The 25,412-nt window shown below is 34.3% G+C and overlaps 2 protein-coding genes across 3 annotated transcripts in view; one reads left to right on the plus strand and one right to left on the minus strand.

Moving 5' to 3' along the window:
- LOC127874838 (uncharacterized) overlaps nucleotides 1–19,408 on the plus strand; it is a 180,765-nt gene extending 161,357 nt beyond the window's left edge. The window contains exon 3 of the mRNA XM_052419478.1: nucleotides 13,880–19,408. The gene's annotated coding sequence lies outside the window, so the exon portion shown is untranslated. The remainder of the gene's footprint in view (nucleotides 1–13,879) is intronic.
- The window catches only part of LOC127874832 (DNA polymerase eta-like), a 220,026-nt gene that overhangs the window by 172,184 nt on the left and 22,430 nt on the right, over nucleotides 1–25,412 (minus strand). Inside the window, exons 10-11 of one of the 2 annotated variants that reach the window (XM_052419466.1) lie at nucleotides 6,022–6,194; nucleotides 3,879–5,454 (exon numbers count right to left, since the gene is read on the minus strand). The exons of the other annotated variant lie outside the window; for it this stretch is intronic. Coding sequence (XP_052275426.1) covers nucleotides 4,071–5,454; nucleotides 6,022–6,194 — 1,557 coding nt within the window. The 3' untranslated portion in view covers nucleotides 3,879–4,070. Of the gene's footprint in view, nucleotides 1–3,878; nucleotides 5,455–6,021; nucleotides 6,195–25,412 lie in introns of those variants that run through there. 2 annotated transcript variants of the gene reach the window in all.

Here is a 25,412-nt window from a genome sequence, read left to right on the forward strand (position 1 = left end):
TGCAAGGGAAAAACTGTTTGCTTTCCAATGATGGTTCTCGAATGAATTATTTAAGCTTAAAAATAAAGTACCAGTAGATCATAAACTTAACTAAGGGACAAATTTATTGCCATGAATCTTGGTCAGATTTTTTTGTCCCTACGATATCTCAGCCAAGTTTGAAAGTGGGTAAAGTGATGTTAAAACGATGTCACTGGGTAAAATGAGAGTTAAAGCAGTGAACACTCTTGAGGCCACATTTATTGTCGTTTTTTCATGAAAGTTTATTAGAGCATTTCTTCAAATGATATCTTGGCCAAGTTTGCAACTTGTAAAAGTAGCTAATTTGGTAAAATGTAAGAAATCTTTGTGAACACTAGAGGCCACATTTATCGCAAAATCTTCATGAAACTTGGACAAAACATGTGCAACTATATTATGAAGGCCAAGTTTGAAAAAAGGTCACAGTTACTAGGTGAAATAAAATAAGTCACACTTGTGACATATTGTTTAGGTCCATTGAAAGCATTGTGTCATGAGGCTCGATCTGCATTTGTGGCTATAGTAAAACCATTTTAATGCTCTAAAAAGTCATGTTTGACCCGTAAATTAAACGTGGGTATTAGTCACTGTCATTTATGGCTCTAGTCGATTTATTTAATGTTTGCCTGTTTGAGGTTATTTATTTCATTTAAGTTTTTAATATTACATTAAAGGAAAACATTAGTTAAAACAGAGGTTATTATGTTATTTACAAAGTCATGCCAGAATGTAATTGAGGTCATGTAAATAGAAACGAATTAATTGTCAACACTCAAACCATATGTTGTTGATAATATTTGAATAAATATATATATATACAATGTATCAACATAACAACCATATGTTAGAATCGACATATATGTTTTTATTATATATGTACATATATATGAATATATGACCATATTTTACAAATTATGTAATACGGTGCAGGACATCTAATTATTGTTGTTTTTGTTTAATTTTTCATCAGAATTGTCATTAAATTTGTGTAACCTTGTTAGCATCATTGTAACCAGCTGTCTGGCAGATGTAAATGTATGTATTCCGCAATCTGAGAAAACGTAGCTTTATGCTTGAGTGTAAAGTCTCGTCCCAGATATTGCACAGGCTAATCTGATATGAAACTTTTCACCTAGACTTTAATTTTGTTCAGTAGATACTTCCTTTTAACAGAAAATTCTATTCCAAAGCTGAAAGTGTCCTCCCTAATAAGCAATCAGCCAGTGCTGACTGCACAGGCTATTCTGTGACAAAACTTAACGCACATGCATTCAAGCAAATATTCCCAGAGCGTGTTTTATGTGTGAGGTTGTTTTGTACCAAATTTAATTAAGATTTTACCATCTGTACTCAACTCAAATCCATAAAAACAAATATCAAGATAAATCTGTTGAAGTTATACAATCTTAAGATGTTGTCAATCAATGCATTTTTAAAAACACAACTTTTCAAGCATTATAAATTAAATTTACAACTTATTTTTCATAATTTTTTGATAATTCAACAAGACATTTCATCTTGCGCTTTGCATGTTGCCAAGCACTACAAAAATATATTACATAGGTTTTTGTTGCTACATAAAAACATATGTGGCCATACAAAGAATTATTTATTTTACTCGTATGAGAATGCTGCCTTCATCATTTAATGCAGTATTGCAATTCGTTGTTTCTTTAAAAGTTGAATATGTAGAAACTTGCTTTGTTAATTGTGTTCCGACAACAAGAACCGGTTGTCAGGGTGATAAGAACCTCTCCATATTTCTTGAGATAAAACCATTGATATCATGAAGATTTAAGCAGTAGTGCAATATGTTATAATACATTCCATTTTATTTATTTTACTGGAATATTTATGGTTATGTTTTACATACGATATTTTGCTCATTTGTTTTGTGGTATGCAGATGTATTTTCCCCATTGAATATTATAAGTTAAAAGTAATATCAAATACACTTACCTTTAGAAAACCATACACTTTTTTTGACACATCATTATTACATATTAAACATATCGTATCCATTACTAATTAATGCAGAATTTGTTAATTTATTTTTTTAGATATTTTAAAAAAAGTAAATGTTCACACATCATTTCTTAATTTTTCCAATCACAGAGAAGAAGTCATCAGTGCGGTAAGACCAACTCAGAGTAGGCACTATAATTATAACACAAACTTTACATATGAGCAACATCATGCAAAAATGGGTCTTATGCCATATGCAGCCAACATAGCTAACATAGCGTCAGACCAGCCTGAGTAATCGTGTAGTCTGGGATGGAGCTACTCAGGCTGCTTAACCCTTTCTCACTCAGAAGCAAAGTGAAAATGGCTAAGTGCAAACAGCATAAAACCCAAACAGCCTGTGAGTAATTCGCAGTCTGTTCAGGTTTTTTGCTGTTTGCTGCTTATCAGTATCAAAGGGTTGGAAATGAAGCCTTTAAAACTTGAATCTAGTAAGAAAGGTCTTAAATTAAATTTAGTTTTCTAAGGGACTACAAATGCGTCAAAATATGTTTCTATTAAAGTGGTAAAGGGGTATGAGACCAAGAAACCTTCATGACTGGTTTGGAGCTATGCTGGTTACAATAACCTTAGACTGGTTTGGAGCTATGCTGGTTACAATAACCTTAGACTGGTTTGGAGCTATGCTGGTTACAATAACCTTAGAAACCTTCATGACTGGTTTGGAGCTATGCTGGTTACAATAACCTTAGACCATTTTGGCGAGACACTGCTTATATATCGCGACACCTATTAGTGTTTGTTTTTCGTATCATTTCAATTCTTACCCGGAAACTTTTTATAATACCTTTATTAGAAACATCTATATTATTTACTCTGATCTTGTCACATATTTATACTGTTTATTTGGGCTTGTTCTGTTAGGTCTGTAGATTAATTCGTCCCTTATACTGAGTCACAGAAGTGTGTAATGGCTCAGATATAGACTTGTTATCATTATTTTTCTCAGCTCTATATGTATTCTCCTGGTGCTTAAAATATGTGCAAACTAGTCACCCTTTTAGAAATCTGTGAACCAGGTAATTGAACTGATTGACTACAGTAATACACAAGGTGTGTGCGAGAACTCTTTGTCTGTTTTTTTTATATCATGATTTAGTTTTTCTTTGCTCTCATGTAGACTATGTTCACATGTGAATTATGGAGGGCAATAAACTCCAAACAAACGTTTGTTAGTTTCTTCATTACTCGTATATTTTTTTTCATTAAAATATTCCTTGGCAAAGTAACTAATGAAGGAAGAAGTACAGGCAAATTGATGTGCATTGTCCATGTATGTTTAGTCAGTCACAACAAATGTCTAGCTTTTTACAATTGGCGAAAATAGTGTTACAATTTTATTGATTCAATACAAAACATAAATACGCATAACGCCAAAAACATCTCTAAAATTATTACACAAGTAGCAAAGGAACATTTTCATTTAAATTGTTCATTTTTAAATCTGGATTGCTTACTGGTTTTGTTTTAACAACTTATAAGAGAAATAATGTAATAATGTATGCATTTAATTAATCTCCCAAATTATGTTCATGTCAATTTTAGTAGAATTGCCCATGTAATAAAATAGCAAGCCCTGTACAAAATGTAAATGGTAGCTATTCTTTGCAATGCTTGATAAGTTATCCAACATAACTCAGCTTACAGTCAACTGGACTTTCGTATTAAAATGGTGCATAACTGTTATGTATTTATTTTATTCAACTTTATTTTACATTAACTCTTACAAAGACAGTTGCAAATTAAATCAGAATTCATTATTTCAAATACATAAAATAATACATTTTTTACATACATATACTAAACTTTAACCCTTACAGTGCTGGAACCGAATTTTGAAGGCCTTTGCAAACAGTTTGGATCCAGATGAGACGCCACAGAACGTGGCGTCTCATCTGGATCCAAACTGTTTGCTATTCTGATAGTATTCTTTGAAAAAAAATCAAAGAAAATGCTAATTTTAGAAATTCAGCAGACGACATTTTAGCAGACGACAAATTTCCCAGCATGCAAAGGATTAAAGTCTAATTCTTTGAAAAGAAGCTGTCCAGCTTTCCCTGTGAGGAGCACACTTTCATTTTCTTACTAGATTTTTGACTGCCTTGTAAGCTCTTACGTTTTACAGACGTGGCAACACTATTACCCGTTAATGGCACATTCATATCCTCCTGAAGTTGCAAGGCAAAATGAAAGTCCATGTGCTCGGGCATCTCCCAAACTGTCATCATTTTATGACATTTTTCACACTCCAAATAATCCTCCAGCGATATCACAACATTTTCAGAACCCGATTGGAATTCTTTGACTGGTATCACATTTAAACGATCACAGTTTAATGCCTGTTTTGACATCATTGCAGTTTCAGTACCAGAGTCTACTGCTGTGTTTGGTATCACATGATTTTCATAAACTGAGTTTGAATCTTCGGAATGTATCAGAACAGTTTCAGATTCAGAGTTTATTTCTTCTTTTGATATCACTGCACTTTGAGAATAGGAGTTCAATTCTAGTTTACCAACATCCCTGTCTAAACCATTTCCTTCTTCAGCTTCAACACAGTCTGTTTTATTTTCTTGTACAAAACAACCTCTGTTACAATCATCTTGCACTGATGGCATATTACTTTTATATCCCAATTTGTCATGAACATTTTTAGAAGTTACTGTCTTTGACAGTACAGCGTGTGGTAAACCTAACAGTTTTCTTTTGAAAAAGGATGTAATTTCTGCACTAGAGCTGTTTAGTTCAGATTGTTTTTTCATGTCTTTACTTTCAAAGGATTCTGTTTCAAGGCCTCTTTTATGTACATTTTTAGGACTACAATCTGTGTTTGCAGTCAATGGAGTTATTGTTCTAATAAAAAATGAAGACACATCAGTTTTACTACTACTTGTTTTAGTTTTTCCCAAATTTTCTAAATCAAATTTAACACTTACAGGATCATCTGGGAGGTGGAGTTTGTGTTTAGAATCTGAACGAATATACCCTTCTGATGAATTACTCTGCGTAAAACCATTATCACTCTCTGATTCAGATGAACAATCCACCACTTGTGTCTGGTTTCCTTCATTCACAAAAATGTTTGGTTTAAAATCCCTTTCATTCCCAAGTTTTGGCATGTTTTGTGCTTCAGTCTCTTTTGATTTGAAAAATGACAAAATGGATGGCTTACTTTTCTTTGAATGGGAACCAGAACAATTTTCTATAAATTTCTGACTGGACTGCATCATCATTACTTCTTCCCCATAGACATCCTCTGTGTCAGTCCCCTGAGAACCATTCTGTGTGAATGATACACCAGCCGGCCTGTCAGACTTGGCAAACATCTCCCCGATACTCTTTGACCCGCAGGCACTGTCATCCAGGAACTTCCCCGCAGACAGCCCCAGGCAAATGATAGGTGGATACCTGCAACAGATTGGAAAAATATGGAAATCAAAATAAAATATAACATTATACATAAATATGCATTAGAGTCGCGCTTTGGGAGAACAGTTTTTAATGCACAGGCTAATCAGGGACAACACTTTCCGCTTGTATGGTATTTTTCATTAAAAGGATGTTTCTTCTTAGCAAAAATCCAGTTAGGGCCGGAAAATATCGTCCCATATTAGCCTGTGTGAAATTCATAGGCTAATCTGGGACGACATTTTTTACACATACATTAAGACTCGTGTTCAGAGAGTGGCTCATATAAATACATATAATATAGAAGGCCTAAAATCTACATGGTTCTGAGCTTGACACACCCTGGAAATAAGGTAATTAAGTAATCCAGGCACAGCAGCAAATTACCTAATAACATTTTATGTTATTGTCATAAAATTGTAATGCTTCTGATTTTTATTCAAAAAATCAATTTTGCAAATTTAGGCATGCTGTACATGCACCTAGTAAAATAAGAATTTCCAGTATACAAGATACAACTGTTTCACATTGACTCCTCATTTTAGCATGAGCACAACACCATCTCACCAAGTGGTCTGGTCAGATGTAGTGGTGTTAAACTGCTGAACCAGACAGAAAGCGTCCTCGGCCATTTTCTTGCCGTCATACTTGCCGAGGGCACACACGCGAGAGGCTGACACTGGGCTGGGCTGACTGTCATAACGAACGGACAGGGTCAGAGACTTGGCAGTTCTCGTGTTCTGTAAGAGAGATTCACCAATTTCTGAATTTGATCAAGGAGGACACTTTGCTTTAATGGTATTTTTCCTTAAAGGAAGCTTTTTTTTGCAAAAATCCAGTTGAGGTGGAACAAGTCGTCCCTGACTATCCTATGGGGACTGCACAGGCTAATCTGGGATGGCACTTTACGCACATGCATTATGCCCATTTTTCCCAAAGCGAGGCTTATCACAATGAACACTAGAGCTTGATGAAATTATGACTAATACCCCCACACTGCTTGTTCAAAGGCAACTTACACACAAACAAGACCATGCATGCAAACTAACAAACCTCTGGGTCCTGAGATGATTTTTAAAGTCTTCAATATACACATATATTCAGACCATAGAGGCATAATTTTCAACAACTTAGTCAAGAACCACCATACTATGTTAAACACCAAATATCAAACAAGTCGCCTTGGCGTAGTGGATATGGTGTCCACCTAACAATCAGGAGGTCACGGGTTCGATTCCCACTGTGTGAGAGTTCTTTAGATCTTCCCCATAGACATCATAGTACTGACTCTAAGCGTTTCAAACAAGCTTTAGACTTTCTATGCAATCAAGCTTAAATAAATAGGTTTAAACTTCAACACCTGACCCAAGTGTTTTGGAAGATTTTTTTACTACCTGGTATATGAATGTAAATATGGTACAAATAGAAAAAGAACGCTATAACAACATCCAATGCAAAGGCAAAAGTTCAAATTTGGTAAACTCAAAGTAATTGACACCATTAAAGGCACCACAAAAAATTGAATTATAATTCATCAAGATGTTGCGATCATGGCAACACTACTTGCATATGGCGTGAGGTTTAAAGAGATATCATGACAAACAATTAGCTTGACCTAACTTTCCTTTACTTTTTCCATCTGACATTGGTTACCTGTCATGTTTGTTTTTAGCTCCACTGGCCTGTCCCTGGGGCCACAAAATTGAAAATTTTCACATGCTTGAGTACATTTCAACCCATGCGCATTGCACTCTTTTTTCGCATAAAAAACAGTGGAGCGATGAGGCCATCATGGCCCTCTTGTTGAAAAATACTAGGATTGCCACATATTGAAATAAGGTATCTGACTTATTCTCTGATAGGTTGCTAGTAATAGACTTAGCGACAGTCATGTTATAAACAAGGAGATTGTTCACGGCATTGGTAGTTGTATTTTTAATAGATACATCTTTTTTAAGTTGGATTCTCCTTACTTTTTTGCTACTGAATATTAAAATCACTTAATTTCAATGTAACAATTTGTTGTTAAGTTTATCTTGAATAAATATTTTTTGCAATCTGTTTATAAATCATAAAATGATGTCATTCAATTTTTGTGTGGATAAATAGGGCCTATAATAAAACAAGAATTTTGAGAATGTTAACATAAAAGAATAATACTAACCATTTGGTGAAAACAAACAAAACAATACAAATTTTTATAAAATTTTATATACAAACAAGGTTAATGGACTAAATATAAACAAACACACTTGAGTGTTCTTCTTGTGTTAATGATAAATTAAACTGAGTTAAATTAATATACATAATTTGTTTACCTTTCAATATCTTGCATTTCACATCTTCAGTTCAATGCTATTTCAATTAACTGAACAGCGTGACAAACATAATAAACATATGCATATGAATCTGATTATACACAGATCCACTAACATATGAATCAAATCATGTTTGTCTATTTTCATGTTCGAACGATACTGTTCTAAATTGTTTTACTTCGCGAGAAGACTGAACTCCCAATTTGCAAGCAGAAACACTGGTTTCCGTGACACAAATTCACTGTGCACATTTCTAAACAAAATATGTGTTTCTTGTATCTAAAACTTAGTCTTTTTCGTTGACAAACACATTTCATTATTCCTATCAAACTATATGATGTCAGTAGTTAATTCGATTGATATTTGTCATTTCAATAATCTTAATTTTCGCTTCACAACGGCACCATTTGCATACGAAATACCAAACACATTTTATGAAACCGATTTTAATTGGAAGATTGGGAAACAACAGCTAATTATATCGCTCGTTTAAAAAATGCTTAGGCAGAATCTACCAGTGTAAAATGAGAGATTTTGCGGGCCGCGGATATATTAAACATATGTTCATTTTTGTGACCCCCCGGGCAGGGTTAAATTTGACCCCAGGGGCATAATTTGAACAAACTAAGTAGAGAACTATTGGATGTCACTACATACCGAATTTGGTAGCCCTAGGCCCTACGGTTATGGACAAGAAGCTTTTTAAAGTTTGCACAAAATAGGCTTAATTTAAGCATATGTTTAATTTTGTGACCCCCAGGGCAGGGTCAAATTTGACCCTGGGGGCATAATTTGAAGAAATTTGGTAGAGGACTATTAGATGTCTCTACATACCCAATTTGATAACCCTAGGCCCAATGGTTATGTACGAAAAGATTTTGAAAGTTTTCACAAAATAGGCCTTATATAAGCAAATTTTCAATTTTGTGACCCCCGGGGCGTGGTCAAATTTGACCCCAGGGGCATAATTTAAATAAATTTGAAAGAGGTTCACCCAAGGAACATTCCTGAGAAATTTCATCAGAATTGGACCAGGCAAAGAAGATGTTTAAAGAAAAAGTTAACGCACAGACGCACGCACGAACGATTGACACAGGACCATGACATAAGCCCCGCTGGCTTCTGGCCAGTGGAGTTAAAAATGCAAGTTAGAAATGCTTTAAACATAGATCAATCAATAAAGGTACATAAGACTAATTGTAAATTCCACATTTTGTAACTACCAATGACAGAATCATAATTGTTTAAGAGAAGTGTTTAGAGAAGTGTTCATAGTTAAGCAAACTGACACTTTCCCAAAATTGTGGTTACTAAGGTGAACGTAAGAATGGACTAATTTTATTCACACAAGTAAAATAACAACTATGCCTTTATACAAATGGATCATTTATGTATAATCATCAAGCGATTCCATAACATTTAAGAGTGTTTGTAACACCTTTACTGAACGTTTGGAAAATGTGTATAACTAACGTGCTGTTTGAATGTTGGAGTAAAGTATTAAAGCCTCAGTGGTGTTGTTAAAGTGTGTTAGATTTTGCTTCCTTGTTCCTGGGCAAGACAATCTTTTGTATTAACCTATTTATCTTGCCTTTTTTAATTCAGTTAAGACTATTACTGATATTATATTCTTAATATTAGATATTTGTTAAAATTTACATATAACTACTTTTCTGTTAAATATAAAAATCTGCAAATAATTCCCCTTTAACTGAATACATGTATCAAGTTTAAACCATTTTCTGAAAATGGTTTATACCTGTACCACTGTTATCTGCCAAATGTTAAACGTTATCTATGAACAAGATCTATAAACAAGATCGCTTTGTGACTTGACTATGGAATGTGCTCAAGTGTGTATTTAAAGTGGGTTGTGATCTTCAACAGCCAATATTAGGCAGCCTTTACTAGCTAAAGTTTCAGTACATGTGTATAATACTGAAAACTGTGCCTTTCAATTCGCAACACATTCTGGTTTTGATATCACGAATTGTATTTCATTAAACTAGTCAAGATAATAGCGAAAACACTACTATTTAATAGAAGACAGTTCTCAACGCCTTTTGAACATGGCAACTTTTGTAGATTCAGTTCATAAATCTTCAGATTCAGTGAAGGACTATTTGTGTGACCCTTGCGAAAGTAAAAATATAGAAGCAAGTGCTGAAATTTTTTGTGAAACATGTTGGAAGTGTTTTTGTGAAAAATGCATTCATCATCATGATCAAATATATGTAAACCATATAAAATATGGAAGAGGAGAAAAAAATAAATGGCCTTTAACAAAGACATTGGAGGATTTGCTAATTAAATGTGATGTTCACAACAACAAGAAACTGAAAATGTTCTGCCAGGACCACAGTCAGCTGTGCTGCTCTGATTGTGTTTTACTGAATCACAGGTAAGTGAAACTGGGAACTATAGTTACTGTAATTACTCTAAGTTTTCGGACACTCTAATTTTTCAGACAACTCCTTTATTAGCCAAACAAAATAATTATTTTTCTTAACTCTTTAATTTTCGGATTTTTTGTCGCACTAAAAAAGGAGGAGGGTTGGGCGTAGGGCTAGCTACCCTACCCTGTTGAAACCTTATTGCTACAGAAACACCAAACAAAATAACAACAGACATCACGGACCTTGGAGAAGGTGGACCTACAGCTGAAGGACGCATGACGCCGGACGGTGAAAGCTAGTGTCAACTGGAAGCCATCAGGCCGAAGACCATCATCTCCACCAGGACCACTACCACCATCGGTATAAGGAATGTCCGAACCATGTATGAGACTGGGAAGAAAGCACAAGTGGCCGCAGAGATGAGGAAGTTCAACCTCACAATCCTGAGAAGAACAAACCAGCAGCCAGTTGAAGAAGACATCCTTCAGAGACATTGGAGTTGGATAGGACACATCCTTTGCAAGCCTGCATCCAATATGACAAGGCAATCCCTCACATGGAACCCCCAAGGGAAAAGGAAGAGAGGGCGGCCTAGAAACAAGGTCAAATTTGTGTGCGTATGGAAAGGCCTTGTCAATATACACATGCATACCAAATATGAAGGTTACATCTGAAGCGACATAGAACTTATGAGCATTTCTGAAACCTAAACGCAAAAGTGAGACAGACAGACAGACGGACGGACAGTGCAACTGCTATATGCCACTCTACGGGGGCATAAAAAAAAGTTAAGTTTTGATATAGGACAATAACAATCCAACATTCACAACTTCGTAACATATGGAAAAAAACTCAATTTTTCGATGATTCAAGGGCCGTAACTCAGGAGTGTCTTAGTCAATGTGGCTGATTATCGAACTTGACCTAGATCTTATGACCTTACACATTTTCATGAAGTGTGGCGGAGATCCTATGACATTTGCTCAAGTAATTGAGCGGAAACGAGAAAAAAACAAATTTTACGATGATAGAAGGGCCGTAACTCAGGAGTGTCTGGGTCAAATTGGCCGATTATTGAACTTGACCTAGATATTATTGCCTTCCACATTTTCATGAAGTTTGGTGAAGATCTGATGACAATTGCTCTAGTCATTGAGCTGAAACGATAAAAAACGCAATTTTTCGATGATTCAAGGGCGGTAACTCAGGAGTGTCTGGGTCAATTTTGCTGATTATCGAACTTGACCTAGATGCTATTGGCTTACACATTATTATGAAGTGTGGCAAAGGTCATATGACATTTGCTCGAGTTATTGAGCGGAAACTAGAAAAAAACAAATTTTACGATGATAGAAGGGCCGTAACTCAGGAGTGTCTGGGTCAATTTTGCCGATTATCAAACTTGACCTAGATATTATTGCCTTACACATTTTCATGAAGTTGGTGAAGATCTGATGACAATTGCTCGAGTTATTGAGAGGAAACAAGAATTTTTTATTTTTTTCAATGATTCAAGGGCCGTAACGCAAGAGTGTCTGGGTCAATTTGGCTGATTATCGAACTTGACCTAGATGTTATTGCCTTACACATTGTCATGAAGTTTGGTGAAGATCTAATGACAATTTCTTGACTTATTGAGTGGAAACTAATCCGGACGGACAGACGGACTGACGGACTAACGGACAGTGCGATTTTAATATGCCCCCATAACCTATGTACTGGGGGCATAAAAATAAAAATTGGGAAACTAAGAGTTATTATAGTACATGTAGTTGAACGAAAACACAATTAGAAAAGGGGAGGTTGTTATCACTTACATCAATCAAATATCTTAATTAGGCAATAGTTTCAAAGCTCACTTGTTTAAAGAATTTCAAGAGTTGTTTTAAAAATTTTGAAACTATGTTACAATATAATATTTGTGGATTTTTTTTCTACACATCAAGATTAAAAAATGGTTTTCACTGGTAAGGGACAACTTAGACTGAATTATATTCAAAATGTACATAAATATGAACACACCTACCTTTGAAGCACTTTCAATTTGACCCTATTGATGTATATAATTTATTTAACCTTGATATTTTATGTGTTTACTTGATAATTAATTACTGAGATTTATGTTGCTATTTCAGACAATGTACTAATTTGGCTCTGATTTCTGAATCAGTCAAAAAGCTGTCAGTAGATATAAAGCAGTTGTCAAACAAAATTCAAGCAATTCTTGCTGAAATAAATAAGTTAAAGAGAAAACAAGAGGACAGCCTACAGTCCGTGGAGGGATCATATGGTGAAAAACTGCAAGAAATCAGAGACCTGCGTAAGGAATTAAATGCTGCTTTGGATGAACTAGAAAAAAATACTTTGAAAGAATTGGAGGAAATTAGGACCACATTGCAAATCTCTCTTAAGAAAGATGTTGACAACTGCAGCAGACTGAAGGATGAACTCAAACAACTCAGTGAAGCTGTACAGGACCTTAATGATAAGAGCAAGAAAGAAATGGAGTTCATAGCCAGCAGGAAATGCTTGGACAAAATACACGAGTCTGAGACATATCTAAGAGAAAACCCTGTGAAGGTTAAGAGTTCACTAATATTCCAAGCAAACACTGACATTGAGCTGTACCTGTCTCAACAGTCTAGTCTAGGGAGGATTGTAGACAGTATGCAGTATCTCACACTCAAAATGATTCCCGATAAGGTGATGAATGTGAAGAGGAAGTCCGAGTATAATGTGAAAATACCAAGTGACCTAAGTCAGACTTGCCATATTCAAGGCATTTGCAGCCTGCCTAGTGGTCAGGTCATTGTTGCAGATTACAATAATAAGAAGGTGAAACTGTTGGACAAAAGTTACAATGTGTCGGGTTACTGTGATGTGTCTGGTTCTCCATATGACATTTGCCAAATCACATCCAGTGAGGTGGCTGTAACTCTGTTTCATGGTACAAGTGTTCAGTTCATATCTGTGAGAAATGGTCAGCTGGTGACTGGGAGGAAGTTACAGTTACAACATAATGCTGTTGGCATTGCCCATCACCTGGGAGCATTGTATATCACCTCTTTCACTGCTCTCTACCACTACAATATGACTGGGACACTTGTGAAAATGCTGTATGAGGATACAGTAGGTGAGCATGCAGGTAAATGTATTGTAAATATATTTGAATATTGAAGACATTGAACATTTTATACACATTTATATATCATTATTTAAACATAAAATACAATTCCTGCTGTACTGTGAATATTAAAAACAACAATGAACTTTCATGACATAATTTTTATAAAGTGTTTATGTCATTATTTATTTTCTGTTAGTATCTAACATGTTGTATGTTTTGTAGTGTTCAAATGTGCAGTAAGTCCTGATGGTGAACGGATCTTTGTCACAAACAACACAAACCACAAGCTCCTCACACTGGCCAAAGATGGAGCTGTATTGTCGACTTTTACTGACTCTGATCTACAGTATCCCTGTGGTCTACATGTAACACCTGCTGGACAGGTCCTTGTTTGCGCGGCCGGCTCACATACTGTGATACAGGTGGATCATGAGGGAAGAAAGAAGCTGGCTACTCTTGCTTCAAATAAAGATGGAGTGAGATATCCAAGGTACGTCTGCTACAATACCAACACTGACCAGATCACTGTGGGACAATATAATAACAATAAAATCAATGTTATGGAATTGCAATAGATCTATAAGGGGAAAAGAGAACATTGATAAAAACAATATTAAGAAGTAATATCTCCATATTTTTCTGAGAATGGTTCATTAAGTCATGGCAGTTAATACCTAGGTAATAAGAAGAGCATATTCATAGAGTTTATCTTTCATAATTAACAATTTATTAAACTTCCTTTGAAAATCAGATATTTTAATGCGCCTAAGATAGCACCATTTCAAACAAGCATGTACGACAACTATCTATGTTGATGCTGATAAGTAATTTTGTCTGGCTTCATGTCAGGTGTTGTTTGTCACAAAACAATTGCTATAATTACTGTAACAAATTATGTGTTTTATGATAATAAATTTTTTAGATGTATTAATATTTAAGTGTTTGTGCCATTTTCGTATGTGCGCCTTTCATAGCCTATTGAAGTCATTATACTTCAAAGCTAATGTTTCAGAAGAACAATATTCTGAAATTCAATAAAATGTCACAATTAGCTGGACACATTTCTTGACAATTAAATAACATCAGGCTTACATTTTTAATGTACTAGTGCATCAAAATATTGAGGTTTAGGTGTAACTGTGATGTTAGGCTGATTACAGCTCCTGTTTAAATTGCTCTTTAAAATATGAAATAGTGACAGAAAATAGTACAGTTTGGTTCTAAACATTAAGTAATCATGTCTGTAACACATGGGATGAAATAGTTATTTACAAAAAGTGGACATTAGTAGTGATATTTAGTGAAAAATAGTGTTCATATGTGTTAAAAAACTGGATTTTATAAGCACATTGAGAATACCCCTGGACACAGTGGACATATTGGACTTACAAAATAACTGTACAGTTGATAACCACTACCTGTGCAATTGTGTGCCCTAATTTAAACAATGATTGGATTAAATACTTCATCTGAACTACAATTTCTAAACAATATAACAATACTTCAATATGAGTGCTAACGGTAAATTGGACAAAGCTCATCTAAATTTCAAAGGACAAAAGCCTCAAACAAAACCAGCCACCAAGAAACAGCGTGCTGATTCAAATAACAGCAGTAACACAAGCATGGAAGAGCTGACAAATATTCATACACAGCTAGAAGCTATGACAGATGGAATAAGTGAATTGAATGAGGATCTCAAAAGAATGTTAAAAGGGGAAGAAATAGAAGAACTGATAAAAAACATTATTTCCACAATAATGAAAACGAAAGAACAGAACAAATACATTTAAAGAACAAATAGCAGGCCTTGAATTCGAAAATGGACAGCTAAAACAAAAGATTGATGAGCTTGAGAGCAGTACCACAAAATCAACAAGGGCTGTTTGTAAAACATGCATGCCCCCAATATGGGCTGTCAGTTGTAGTGGCAGCCATTGTGTGAATACGTTTTTTGGCACTGTGACCTTGACCTTTGACCTAGTGACCTGAAAATCAATAGGGGTCATCTGCGAGTCATGATCAATGTACCTATAAAGTTTCATGATCCTAGGCGTAAGCTTTCTTGAGTTATCATGCAGAAACCATTTTTTCTATGTTGAGTCACCGTGACCTTGACCTTTGACCTAGTGACCTGAAAATCAATAGGGGTCATTTGCGAGTCATGATCAATGTACCTATGAAGTTTTATGATCCTAGGCATGAGCGTTCTTGAGTTATCATCCGGAAACCATTTTACTATTTCGGGTCACCGTGACCTTGACCTTTGACCTAGTGACCTCAAAATCAATAGGGGTCATTTGCGAGTCATGATCAATGTACCTATGAAGTTTCATGATCCTAGGCATGAGCGTTCTTGAGTTATCATCCGGAAACCATTTTACTATTTTGGGTCACCGTGACCTTGACCTTTGACCTAGTGACCTGAAAATCAATAGGGTTCATCTTCCAGCCATTATCAATCTACCTACGAAGTTTTATGATCCTAGGCATAAGCGCTCTTGAGTTATCATCCGAAAACCATTTTACTATTTCGGGTCACTGTGACCTTGACCTTTGACCTAGTGACCTGAAAATCAATAGGGGTCATCTGCGAGTCATGATCAATCTACCTATCAAGTTTCATGATCCTAGGCCTAAGCGTTCTTGAGTTATCATCCGGAAACCATTTTACTATTTCGAATCACTGTGACCTTGACCTTTGACCTAGTGACCTGAAAATCAATAGGGGTCATCTGCGAGTCATGATCAATCTACCTATCAAGTTTCATGATCCTAGGCCTAAGCGTTCTTGAGTAATCATCTGGAAACCATTTTACTATTTCGGGTCACCGTGACCTTGACCTTTGACCTAGTGACCTCAAAATCAATAGGGGTCATCTGCGAGTCATGATCAATGTACCTATGAAGTTTCATGATCCTAGGCACAAGCGTTCTTGAGTTATCATCCGGAAACCACCTGGTGGACGGACCGACCTACCGACATGTGCAAAGCAATATACCCCCTCTTCTTCGAAGGGGGGCATAATAACTGAGCTGGAAGCAAAAGTCAGAAAAACGTATGACACAAGCAGAGAAGCTCTTAAGCTAGCAAATTACAATGAACAGTATTCCAGAAAAAACAACGTTAAAATAATGAACATCACAGAATCACCTGACGAATCAGAAACCAGTCTAAGGCAAACTGTATATAACATCCTAAGGACAACAGCAGATGTTGAACTAAAGCCAGAGGATATAATCGCAATACACCGCATTCTTACCAAGAAGGGTGCAATTCGACCAATCGTAATTAAGCTGCGAAAGAACAACGCAAAATCATCCATTATGAAAAAACAAACACCGATGAAAACGAAAGGATTCAGGCTAGTAGATGATGTCACGAAGCGCAATCAAGGACTGATTAGTAGGCTACTTCTACACCCTGATATAAAGAACGCCTTGTTCTTTAACGGATTGGTTTTCAGACAAACCACATCCGATGAACGGATAAAGTTTGACATTTTTGACAATGTAGACAACACAATAAGTGATTTCCGAAACAGCAACAGGAAACTCAAGACGGGAGGCAGTATGTAGTGTGGTGACAACAAGAGCAACTCTAATACAAACTGTGGAAATTATTTTTTGTGCATATTTCAATCGGTATGTTACACACAGTCACTATTCAAGTTGTACTATATAATCTCCTTTCAAATATTAATCACAATGATTTGTCTTTAATCAAAAAACAAATTAGTTGCCGTTTGGTATATACAAATACTATGGGATTAAGCTGTACACAAATTTGTAAAATAACATTTCATTAAAATAGCTTATAATATTACATATGTCTGTCAACTTAGCTGTTGCATATTTCTACTGATTTAATAATCCTTATGTAGACAATATTTAATTATATCACATGCCATAATGTGATCAATGTAGTTGCTCGATTTAAACTGATTTGATATTACCTCAACTCTAATATTTCGTTAAATCACTGGCTGATGTTAACTTTTTTAATGCATGTTATGTTTAAGCTCTAAAATGAAATTTTATATGTACCAATTAAAAAGATCTAATTACACACACTTTTAAATAACAATCCAATAGCTTGAATATTTTACTAATTTTATATTCTACTCTTATTCATTTCTCGGCTATCCAAACATGTTAAAAGACCTGTCTTTTTTCGTGGAACAGTCAGTGTTATTACCAGTAAATGTACTTTTAATACATAGACCTGTGATCTTTATGTAAAGGTCACTCTTTATATAAACACACATGATTTTCTAAAGCTTCTCATGGTCTCCGTGAATAACTGTACTCAGCAGTTTAACAGAGAGTGGACATGACATACTTGAGTAACTATTCAGAAAAGACTGATTGTAGATAATTAACTGATCAGTATTTTATTGAATATTTAAATTTAGAATGGCATTTTTTCACTGTTAGGAAATGTGAGCCAGGTATAATAAGTATCACTCATTCTGAATCATAAAATACATGCTCAACTCTTTCATATAGACTATTTTTTACGAGCTAAAATTAAGTATATATATTTTTATTTCGGTTGATAAAATACACTCAAGTCGTTGTATTTTGCTTGTTTCTGCAAGTCAAAATCAATTGTACGTATTTATCTGTCTCAAAAAATCGCTGCTCTTGTTTTATACGGCTCATTTGTACATTTTGTTTGCTTTTAAATTGATTAATGGAGTGCTTCTATATAACCTCAGCTGTTAAAGGAATGGTAGAAAGTGTTTATTTTTTTGTGTTTAATAATTTTTTGTACCAATATTTGCATCTGCTGTTATACAATAGCCTCTGATAGTAAAATTGTTTAAAAGCCTTATGAATAAAATTTCCTATAGGCAGACAAGTGATTATGATTACTACTACACTTGCTTATGTTTATATTTTATACTTACTCGTGCGTGACCACTCATATGGGTGGATTGTAACATTTGGAATGCAAAAGTGCTGGCCGCTGGCCGGAGAAACGGGGTTACCGCTAAAGAGGGATGCATTATATAGTGTTTATCGACGGTCGCGGCACAGACCGACCCCCTACACGGGGCGACCGGCGATGAGGGGTGACCGGAAGTAGGGGTTGGACTGTATTTCAATTTTACATCTTGAATAGCTTAGCAACCAGACCGTATTGTCTAAAATGAAGGGCAATTTATCATACTATTTGACCTACTGTTGTGTTTTTGTTTAGATTGTATGTTTAATGTTCTTGTTACATTGTATGTTTGTGTTAAATTTTCAATGCCCGTTTGTTTGTTTGGATGAATATATAATGAATTGTATATTGACTGCAGTAGATGAGAATGCTATTTTATATATATGGTGTTGTGGTCTGAATGATGTTTCTAAAAGTCTTAAAGTCACTATCACGCTCACCAATACATACGGCTACTGTATTATGCTATATAAAAACATTCGACAACAAGTAGTACCATACGATGGTTAATTACAATAGGAAGACCCTAAAAACAAGTAACATTGATGTAAAAACGTTATATTACAAGTATTCGGCAAGTTTTAAGCATCTCAATATCTAAATATCGTTCCACGATGTAATCTACTTTCGCTTTCGAGTCAGGATCGGATTCATTCGGGTTGCGTTCATTTGCATAATTTATACAAGCCATTTTCGCATTCGCTAAGTTCCAGTTACCCAGAATTCATTTTGATTTCACAGAATGATTATTCATTAGAGCTACGTCATGCTTCCGACGCTTACCGTATCCAATCTCGTGTTTGCCCGTAAATGTTCGGATATTTCACGGGAGATATAAATGGAATTATTTGTGGCCACAAAAAAATAAAAACGAGCATTTTGTATCTCGTTAAATCAATTCTACCAGACAACATCTAACGTTGAAATTTTGCATTTTGCTAAAAGGAACATTGATTTTTTTATGGGTTAGCTTTATTTAACGAAATATTCGATATTTTTGAGCGTGATTGTTACTTTAATGCCCATATATATTGTTTGCAAGATTGTCATTTTATTTCTTCAATGGAAAAACATATTTACTCACAATGGGGTGGTTAATGCTATTTTAGTTTCGGCACTTCTAATTCAAGAGGAGTATGTATTTTATTTAATAAATGTTTAACTAACACGTCTTTTAAAGTGCATACACAAGAAAAAGATACCAAAGGAAATTTATTAATCATAGACTTAACAATAGATCACCATAGATTTACTCTGTGCACTCTTTATGGACCTAACAATGATACTCCTTTGTTCTATAGTAAACTTTTCAATATAATAGAGACCATAGGAAACGATTCATATGTATTATGTGGAGACTTCAATTTTGTACTTGATGTGAATATTGATTATGCCAACTATAAAACTTTAAATAATAATAAGAAGTCAAGGGAATTATTATCTTCTGTTATCAGTGATAAAAATCTAATAGATACTTTCATGGTCATAAACGGGAATGCAAAATGTTTTACTTGGCGAAAGCCTAATACCGTCCAACAAGGCAGACTAGACTTCTTTTTAACTACTTATGATTTTCATCAGTTTATGCGGAAATCGGACATACAGGCAAGCTTCAGATCAGACCACTCCCCTATAACCTTGGAATTAAACTTTAGCAAAATAGAACATGGAAAAGGCCTGTGGAAATTTAATAACTCATTACTTTATGACCAAGAATATCTTAATTGCATAAAGCAAAAAATTGAAGAAGATAAGCAGCAATATGCCTTACCTGTTTATAATATTGAACTTCTTAATACTATAGATAATGACTTAATACAGTTTAATATCAATGATCAACTGTTTCTAGAAACTTTATTGATGGAAATCAGAGGTAAAACCATATCATATTCAAGCTTCAAATCGAAAAAGAGAAAAGAGAGGGAAGATCATATTTTAAAAGCAATTGAAGACATTAAAAAAAAATTAACGAATGATAACATTGAAGAACTCAATATTTTGCATCAACAACTTATAACATTCGGTACATGAAATTGAAAGGGGCTTTTATTAGAGCAAAGGCGAAATGGATTGATGAAGGTGAAAAACCCTCAAATTACTTTTGTAACTTAGAATTTCAATATGCTACTAGTAAAAACATCTCTTTTATTGAAAACAATGAAGGTCAACGGCTACTTGACAATCAAAGTATTTTAAAAGAAGCACCCCGATTCTACAAAAAACTGTATACAAAGTCTATTTTCAATGACTCGTACAATGTACATGATGACCTTAAAGGCATAAACACTTCTAAATTAAGCACTGCACAATCTCAATCATTGGAAGGATTACTAACACTTAAGTAAATATCAGATGGTTTCACAGCAGAATTTTTTAAAGTCTTTTGAAAAGATCTAGGTCATTTTATAGTTAGAAGCCTTAATTATGGTTTTACCTCTGGAACCATGTCAGTTACTCAAAAACAAGGTATAATCACATGTATATCTAAAGATAATAAACCCAGACATTTTCTGAAAAACACAAGGCCACTAACGCTTTTAAATGTCGTTTACAAGCTTGCATCTGGGACTCGTGCAAATAGACTAAAAACTGTCCTTGACACTCTTATTTCTAAAGATCAGACAGGATTTATTAAAGGTAGATATATTGGTGAGAATACCAGACTATTATATGATATTATGAAATATACAGAAGATAATAATATCACTGGACTCTTGATGACCATTGACTTTGAAAAGGCATTCGATACCCTTGAGTTTGATTTTATAGAAAAAACATTAGATTATTTTAATTTTGGTACAACGTTAAAACAAGAGGGCCATCAGGCCCTAAGGCGCTCACCTGAAAGCCAAAGGAACTAGACTATTCTGAAAAAAATGCAAGCTGATTCATGAAGATTATTTTGGACCAAAAAAGTGACTTTTAACATGTTTTTTTTATATTTGACCTTGTGACCTAGTTTTTGAGCTCATATGACCCAGCTTCAATCTCTGGTAAAATTTCATTGGGACAAATGTTCTGACCAAGTTTCATGAAGCTTGGCCAATAAACGTGGCTAATATAGTGTCAACAATGTTTTTCAACGAACCATAACCATTTTTAAACTCACTCGAGCTATTTTTAGAACAAATGTTCTGATCAAGTTTCATAAAGATTGGATAATAAATGTGACTTCTAGTGTGTTAACAAGGTTTTGTAGTAAATAGCCATTTAAGGAAAAATGCCACGCCCCCTTGCGGCCATGTTTTTTAACGGATCTCAACCATTTTTGAACTTAGCCCAGATATTATTAGTTCAAATATTCTGACCAAGTTTCATGAGCATTGGAACACAAATGTGACTTATAGAGTGTTAACAAGGTTTTACCATAAAGTAAAGCCATATAAGGAAAACTGCCCCGCCCCATGGCGGCCATGTTTTTCATTCAACTGGAACCATTTTCGAACTCGTCCAAGATATTATTGGAACACATGTTTTGACTAAGTTTCATGAGCATTGGACCACAAATGTGACTTATAGAGTGTTAACAAGGTTTTACTATAGCCATATAAGAAAAACTGCCATGCCCCCTGGCGGCCATGTTTTTCAACCAACTGGAACCATTTTCGAATTCGTCCAAGATATTATTGGGATTCATGTCCTGACAAAGTTTCATGAAGATTGGACTAAAAATGTGACTTCTAGAGTGTTAACAAGGTTTTATTATAGCCATTTAAGGAAAACTGCCACGCCCCCTGGTGGCCATGTTTTTCAACCAACTGGAACCATTTTCGAACTCTTCCAAGATATTATTGGGACACATGTTCTGACAAAGTTTCATGAACATTGGACTAAAAATCTGACTTCTAGAATGTTAACAAGGTTTTACTAAAGCCATATAAGGAAAACTGCCACGCCCCCTGGCAGCCATGTTTTTCATCCAACCGGAACCATTTTCTAACTCGTCCAAGATATTATTGAGACACATTTTCTAACCAAGTTTCATAAAGATTGGACAATAAATGTGACCTTTAGAGTGTTAACAAGGTAAATGATGACGACGCACAACGGACAAAAGGCGATCACAATAGCTCACCATGAGCACGTTGTGCTCAGGTGAGCTAAAAATGGATTTCCCTTTTCCTACATCATACCTTAACGGAAATTCAAATCAATGGGTTTTTATCAGAATTTATTACAATTGAAAGAGGCTTCCGACAAGGAGACCCAATAAGTTTGTATATTATTATTCTCTGTGCTGAAATTTTGGCAATTAAAATAAGAAATTGTAATGCAATTAAAGGGATAGTGATACAAAATATTGAATATAAAATTTCTCAGTTTGCAGATGATACATCTCTATTTCTAGATGGCACCGATGTCTTCCTAAATGCTACACTTGATCTGTTAAATAACTTTGCCATTTGCACTGGATTGAAAATTAATTATGACAAAACAAATCTTATATGGATTGGTTCCAAAAAGTTCAGCATACAATCAATAAAAACTAAATATAAACTAGTATGGGGCACAACTAACTTTTAAGTTTTAGGAATATTATTTGATGTTGACTTAAAGAAAATGTTAGAAATGAACTTCTCCAGTAAACTTGAAAAGCTGCACAATATTATAAATTTTTGGAAATGGAGAACTTTAACACCCCATGGAAAGATAACTGTTGTTAAAATACTCTGACTTCCCCTTTTTACACACCTGTGTATACATGTAGCTCTTCCTAGCCCAGGAGAAAAAGTATTAAAACAGACAAATAGCCTGTTTTCAAATTTTGTATGGGATGGGCCAGCAAAAACTAAGCATTCTATTGCTGTTAAATCATATTATGATGGAGGAGTGGCCATGACTGATATATATGCTTTTGAAAAAACAATGAAAATGACATGGTTAAGGAAAATTGTATCAAGCAATGGAAAATGTTTCCAACTGGTGTATTCTATGTTTGATGTGAAGAAAATGTTCAATTTAGGAAAATGTTACATAGAACAAATTATGATAGGTTTAACAAATTGTTTTTGGAGAGATGTCCTTACTTTCTATATTTAGTATATTCTTAAACAAAATATCAGTAAGTGTGAAGACATCCTTGATATGCCTTTATTTTACAACCACAATTTCAAGATAGGTATGCATTTTATATATAATAAAAATATGTATGACAGGGGAATAAGATATGTAAAGGACACTTCTGGAGAATTTTTAAAACAATCTGAATTAGAAAATCTGATTGGTGCTAAAATGAACTTCTTATTTTATGAAGGCTTAATCAGAACTGTGGAGGCATTTTTCAAATTATCAGGATTTTCAGTTATAAGAAAGCCCAGTATACAATGTGCATTTATATCGTTTTACTTAAATAACATAGTATTGGGTCATAATCAAAATAAACTTGTTTATAAATGCTTTAGCTATAATACAGATGTACCCACTTGCCATTCAAAATGGAATTCAATTTTTAATAACATTGAATGGTCAAAAGTGCATACACTTACTTTTACTATATCTAGAGACACATACACTCAGTGGTTTCAGACAAGAATTATACACAGAATTTTAGGCATCAAATCTTTGCTATATAAAATGAATATTGTTAACGACAATTTGTGTTGCTTTTGTAAAGAAAATGAAGAAACCATATTACACATATTCTGGGACTGTATTTTTACCAAGAGAATTGTTAATTATGTTTTAGAAGTTTTAGGATTGCATAATGAACAAAAATATACAGAGATTTCCTGTCAAACAATGCTATTTGGGAGTACAAGCAATAACATGACTGATATTAATATCCTTATCCTAGAAATTTAAAAGTATATATTTTAATGCAAGAGAAAGAATTTACTACCTTCAATAAGAGTGCTGAACAATAACCTTTGCTTAGCATGGGAAACTCAAGCTAAAACAAAATATCAAGAAAAGGAACTACTAAACTGGGCAGTTGTAAAGCTATTTGTAGATCAATAATAATCTAGGTGTAATTTGTATTGTTAAATTGTTGCTTTAAATGTTTAATACCATTACTGTTTATTTAAACTATATATTTTTCTGTCCAAACTATCATAACATGGCATTTTTGTATGTTTCGGTGTATGCTTGTGTGTGTGCATGTTAGTATCTATATAATGTTATGCATAGATTTTATTTACCTCTATTATAGCAATACCTGTTGTTTTTTATATCAAGCAAGAAGAATTGTTTAAAGGAACTCTATTATATACTAACAAATTCACATGTAAATTAACAACTATTATTGTAATGAATTGAGGTGAAATAAAGTTTACCTTTAAAAAAAAAAAAAAAAAAAAAAAAATATATTGAGGTTTATTTTATCACTTTAGTAACAGTATGTTACAATTTTTTCTGTTTATGTTGCTTTCTTCATTTTGTCATTAAACCCAAGATAAACTAAGAATTAATTGATGCGTTGAAGTTTTCCTCAGTTTTTGTAAAATATATACTTATAGCTGATATAATTATAACATTTCTTCCAATTACTACAAAAATATACTTTGAAAATGAGAAATAACATTTTTAACAAGACTATTGCCAAGCAATATAAGTCCCCTACCGATGAACCTCCATCTTTTTCAGCAATATTTCTAGTCTATTTGTTGCCATAGCAACCAGAATTCTTGACCTAGGAACAAAACGAAATGACGTGCATAATCTCCATATTGCCATCTATCGATGTTTCAAGTTTCATGAAAAAAATATGAAGAACTTTTTAAGTTATCGCAGGATCCACTATTTTCAGCAATATTTCTAGTCTATTTGTTTACATTTCTAGTCTTTTTGTTGCCATAGCAACCAGAATTCTTGACGTAGGAACAAAATGAAATGACGTGCATAATCTCCATATTGCCATCTATGCATGTTTTAAGTTTCATGTAAAAATATGTAGAACTTTTAAAGTTATTGAAGGATCCAGAAAAGTGTGACAGACAGAGCGCAAACCATCCGGTTTCACCGGTAGGGGACAAATAAGTGGATCATTGAGCATAAAAACAAAGTCTAGCCCATCTTCACTTTATTGTGTTGGCAAATATAAGTTTCAATTTTATGTTTGACAAATGTGGAAGTAGTTCACTAAACAAACATTTTTTAGTAGACAAACTAACCAATGAACCAACTGACAAAACCAACAGGGTTACTCCACCATATGCCCTTCAAAC

Source organism: Dreissena polymorpha, chromosome 3, assembly GCF_020536995.1.
Source record: "Dreissena polymorpha isolate Duluth1 chromosome 3, UMN_Dpol_1.0, whole genome shotgun sequence".
Taxonomy (NCBI): Eukaryota; Metazoa; Mollusca; class Bivalvia; order Myida; family Dreissenidae; genus Dreissena; species Dreissena polymorpha.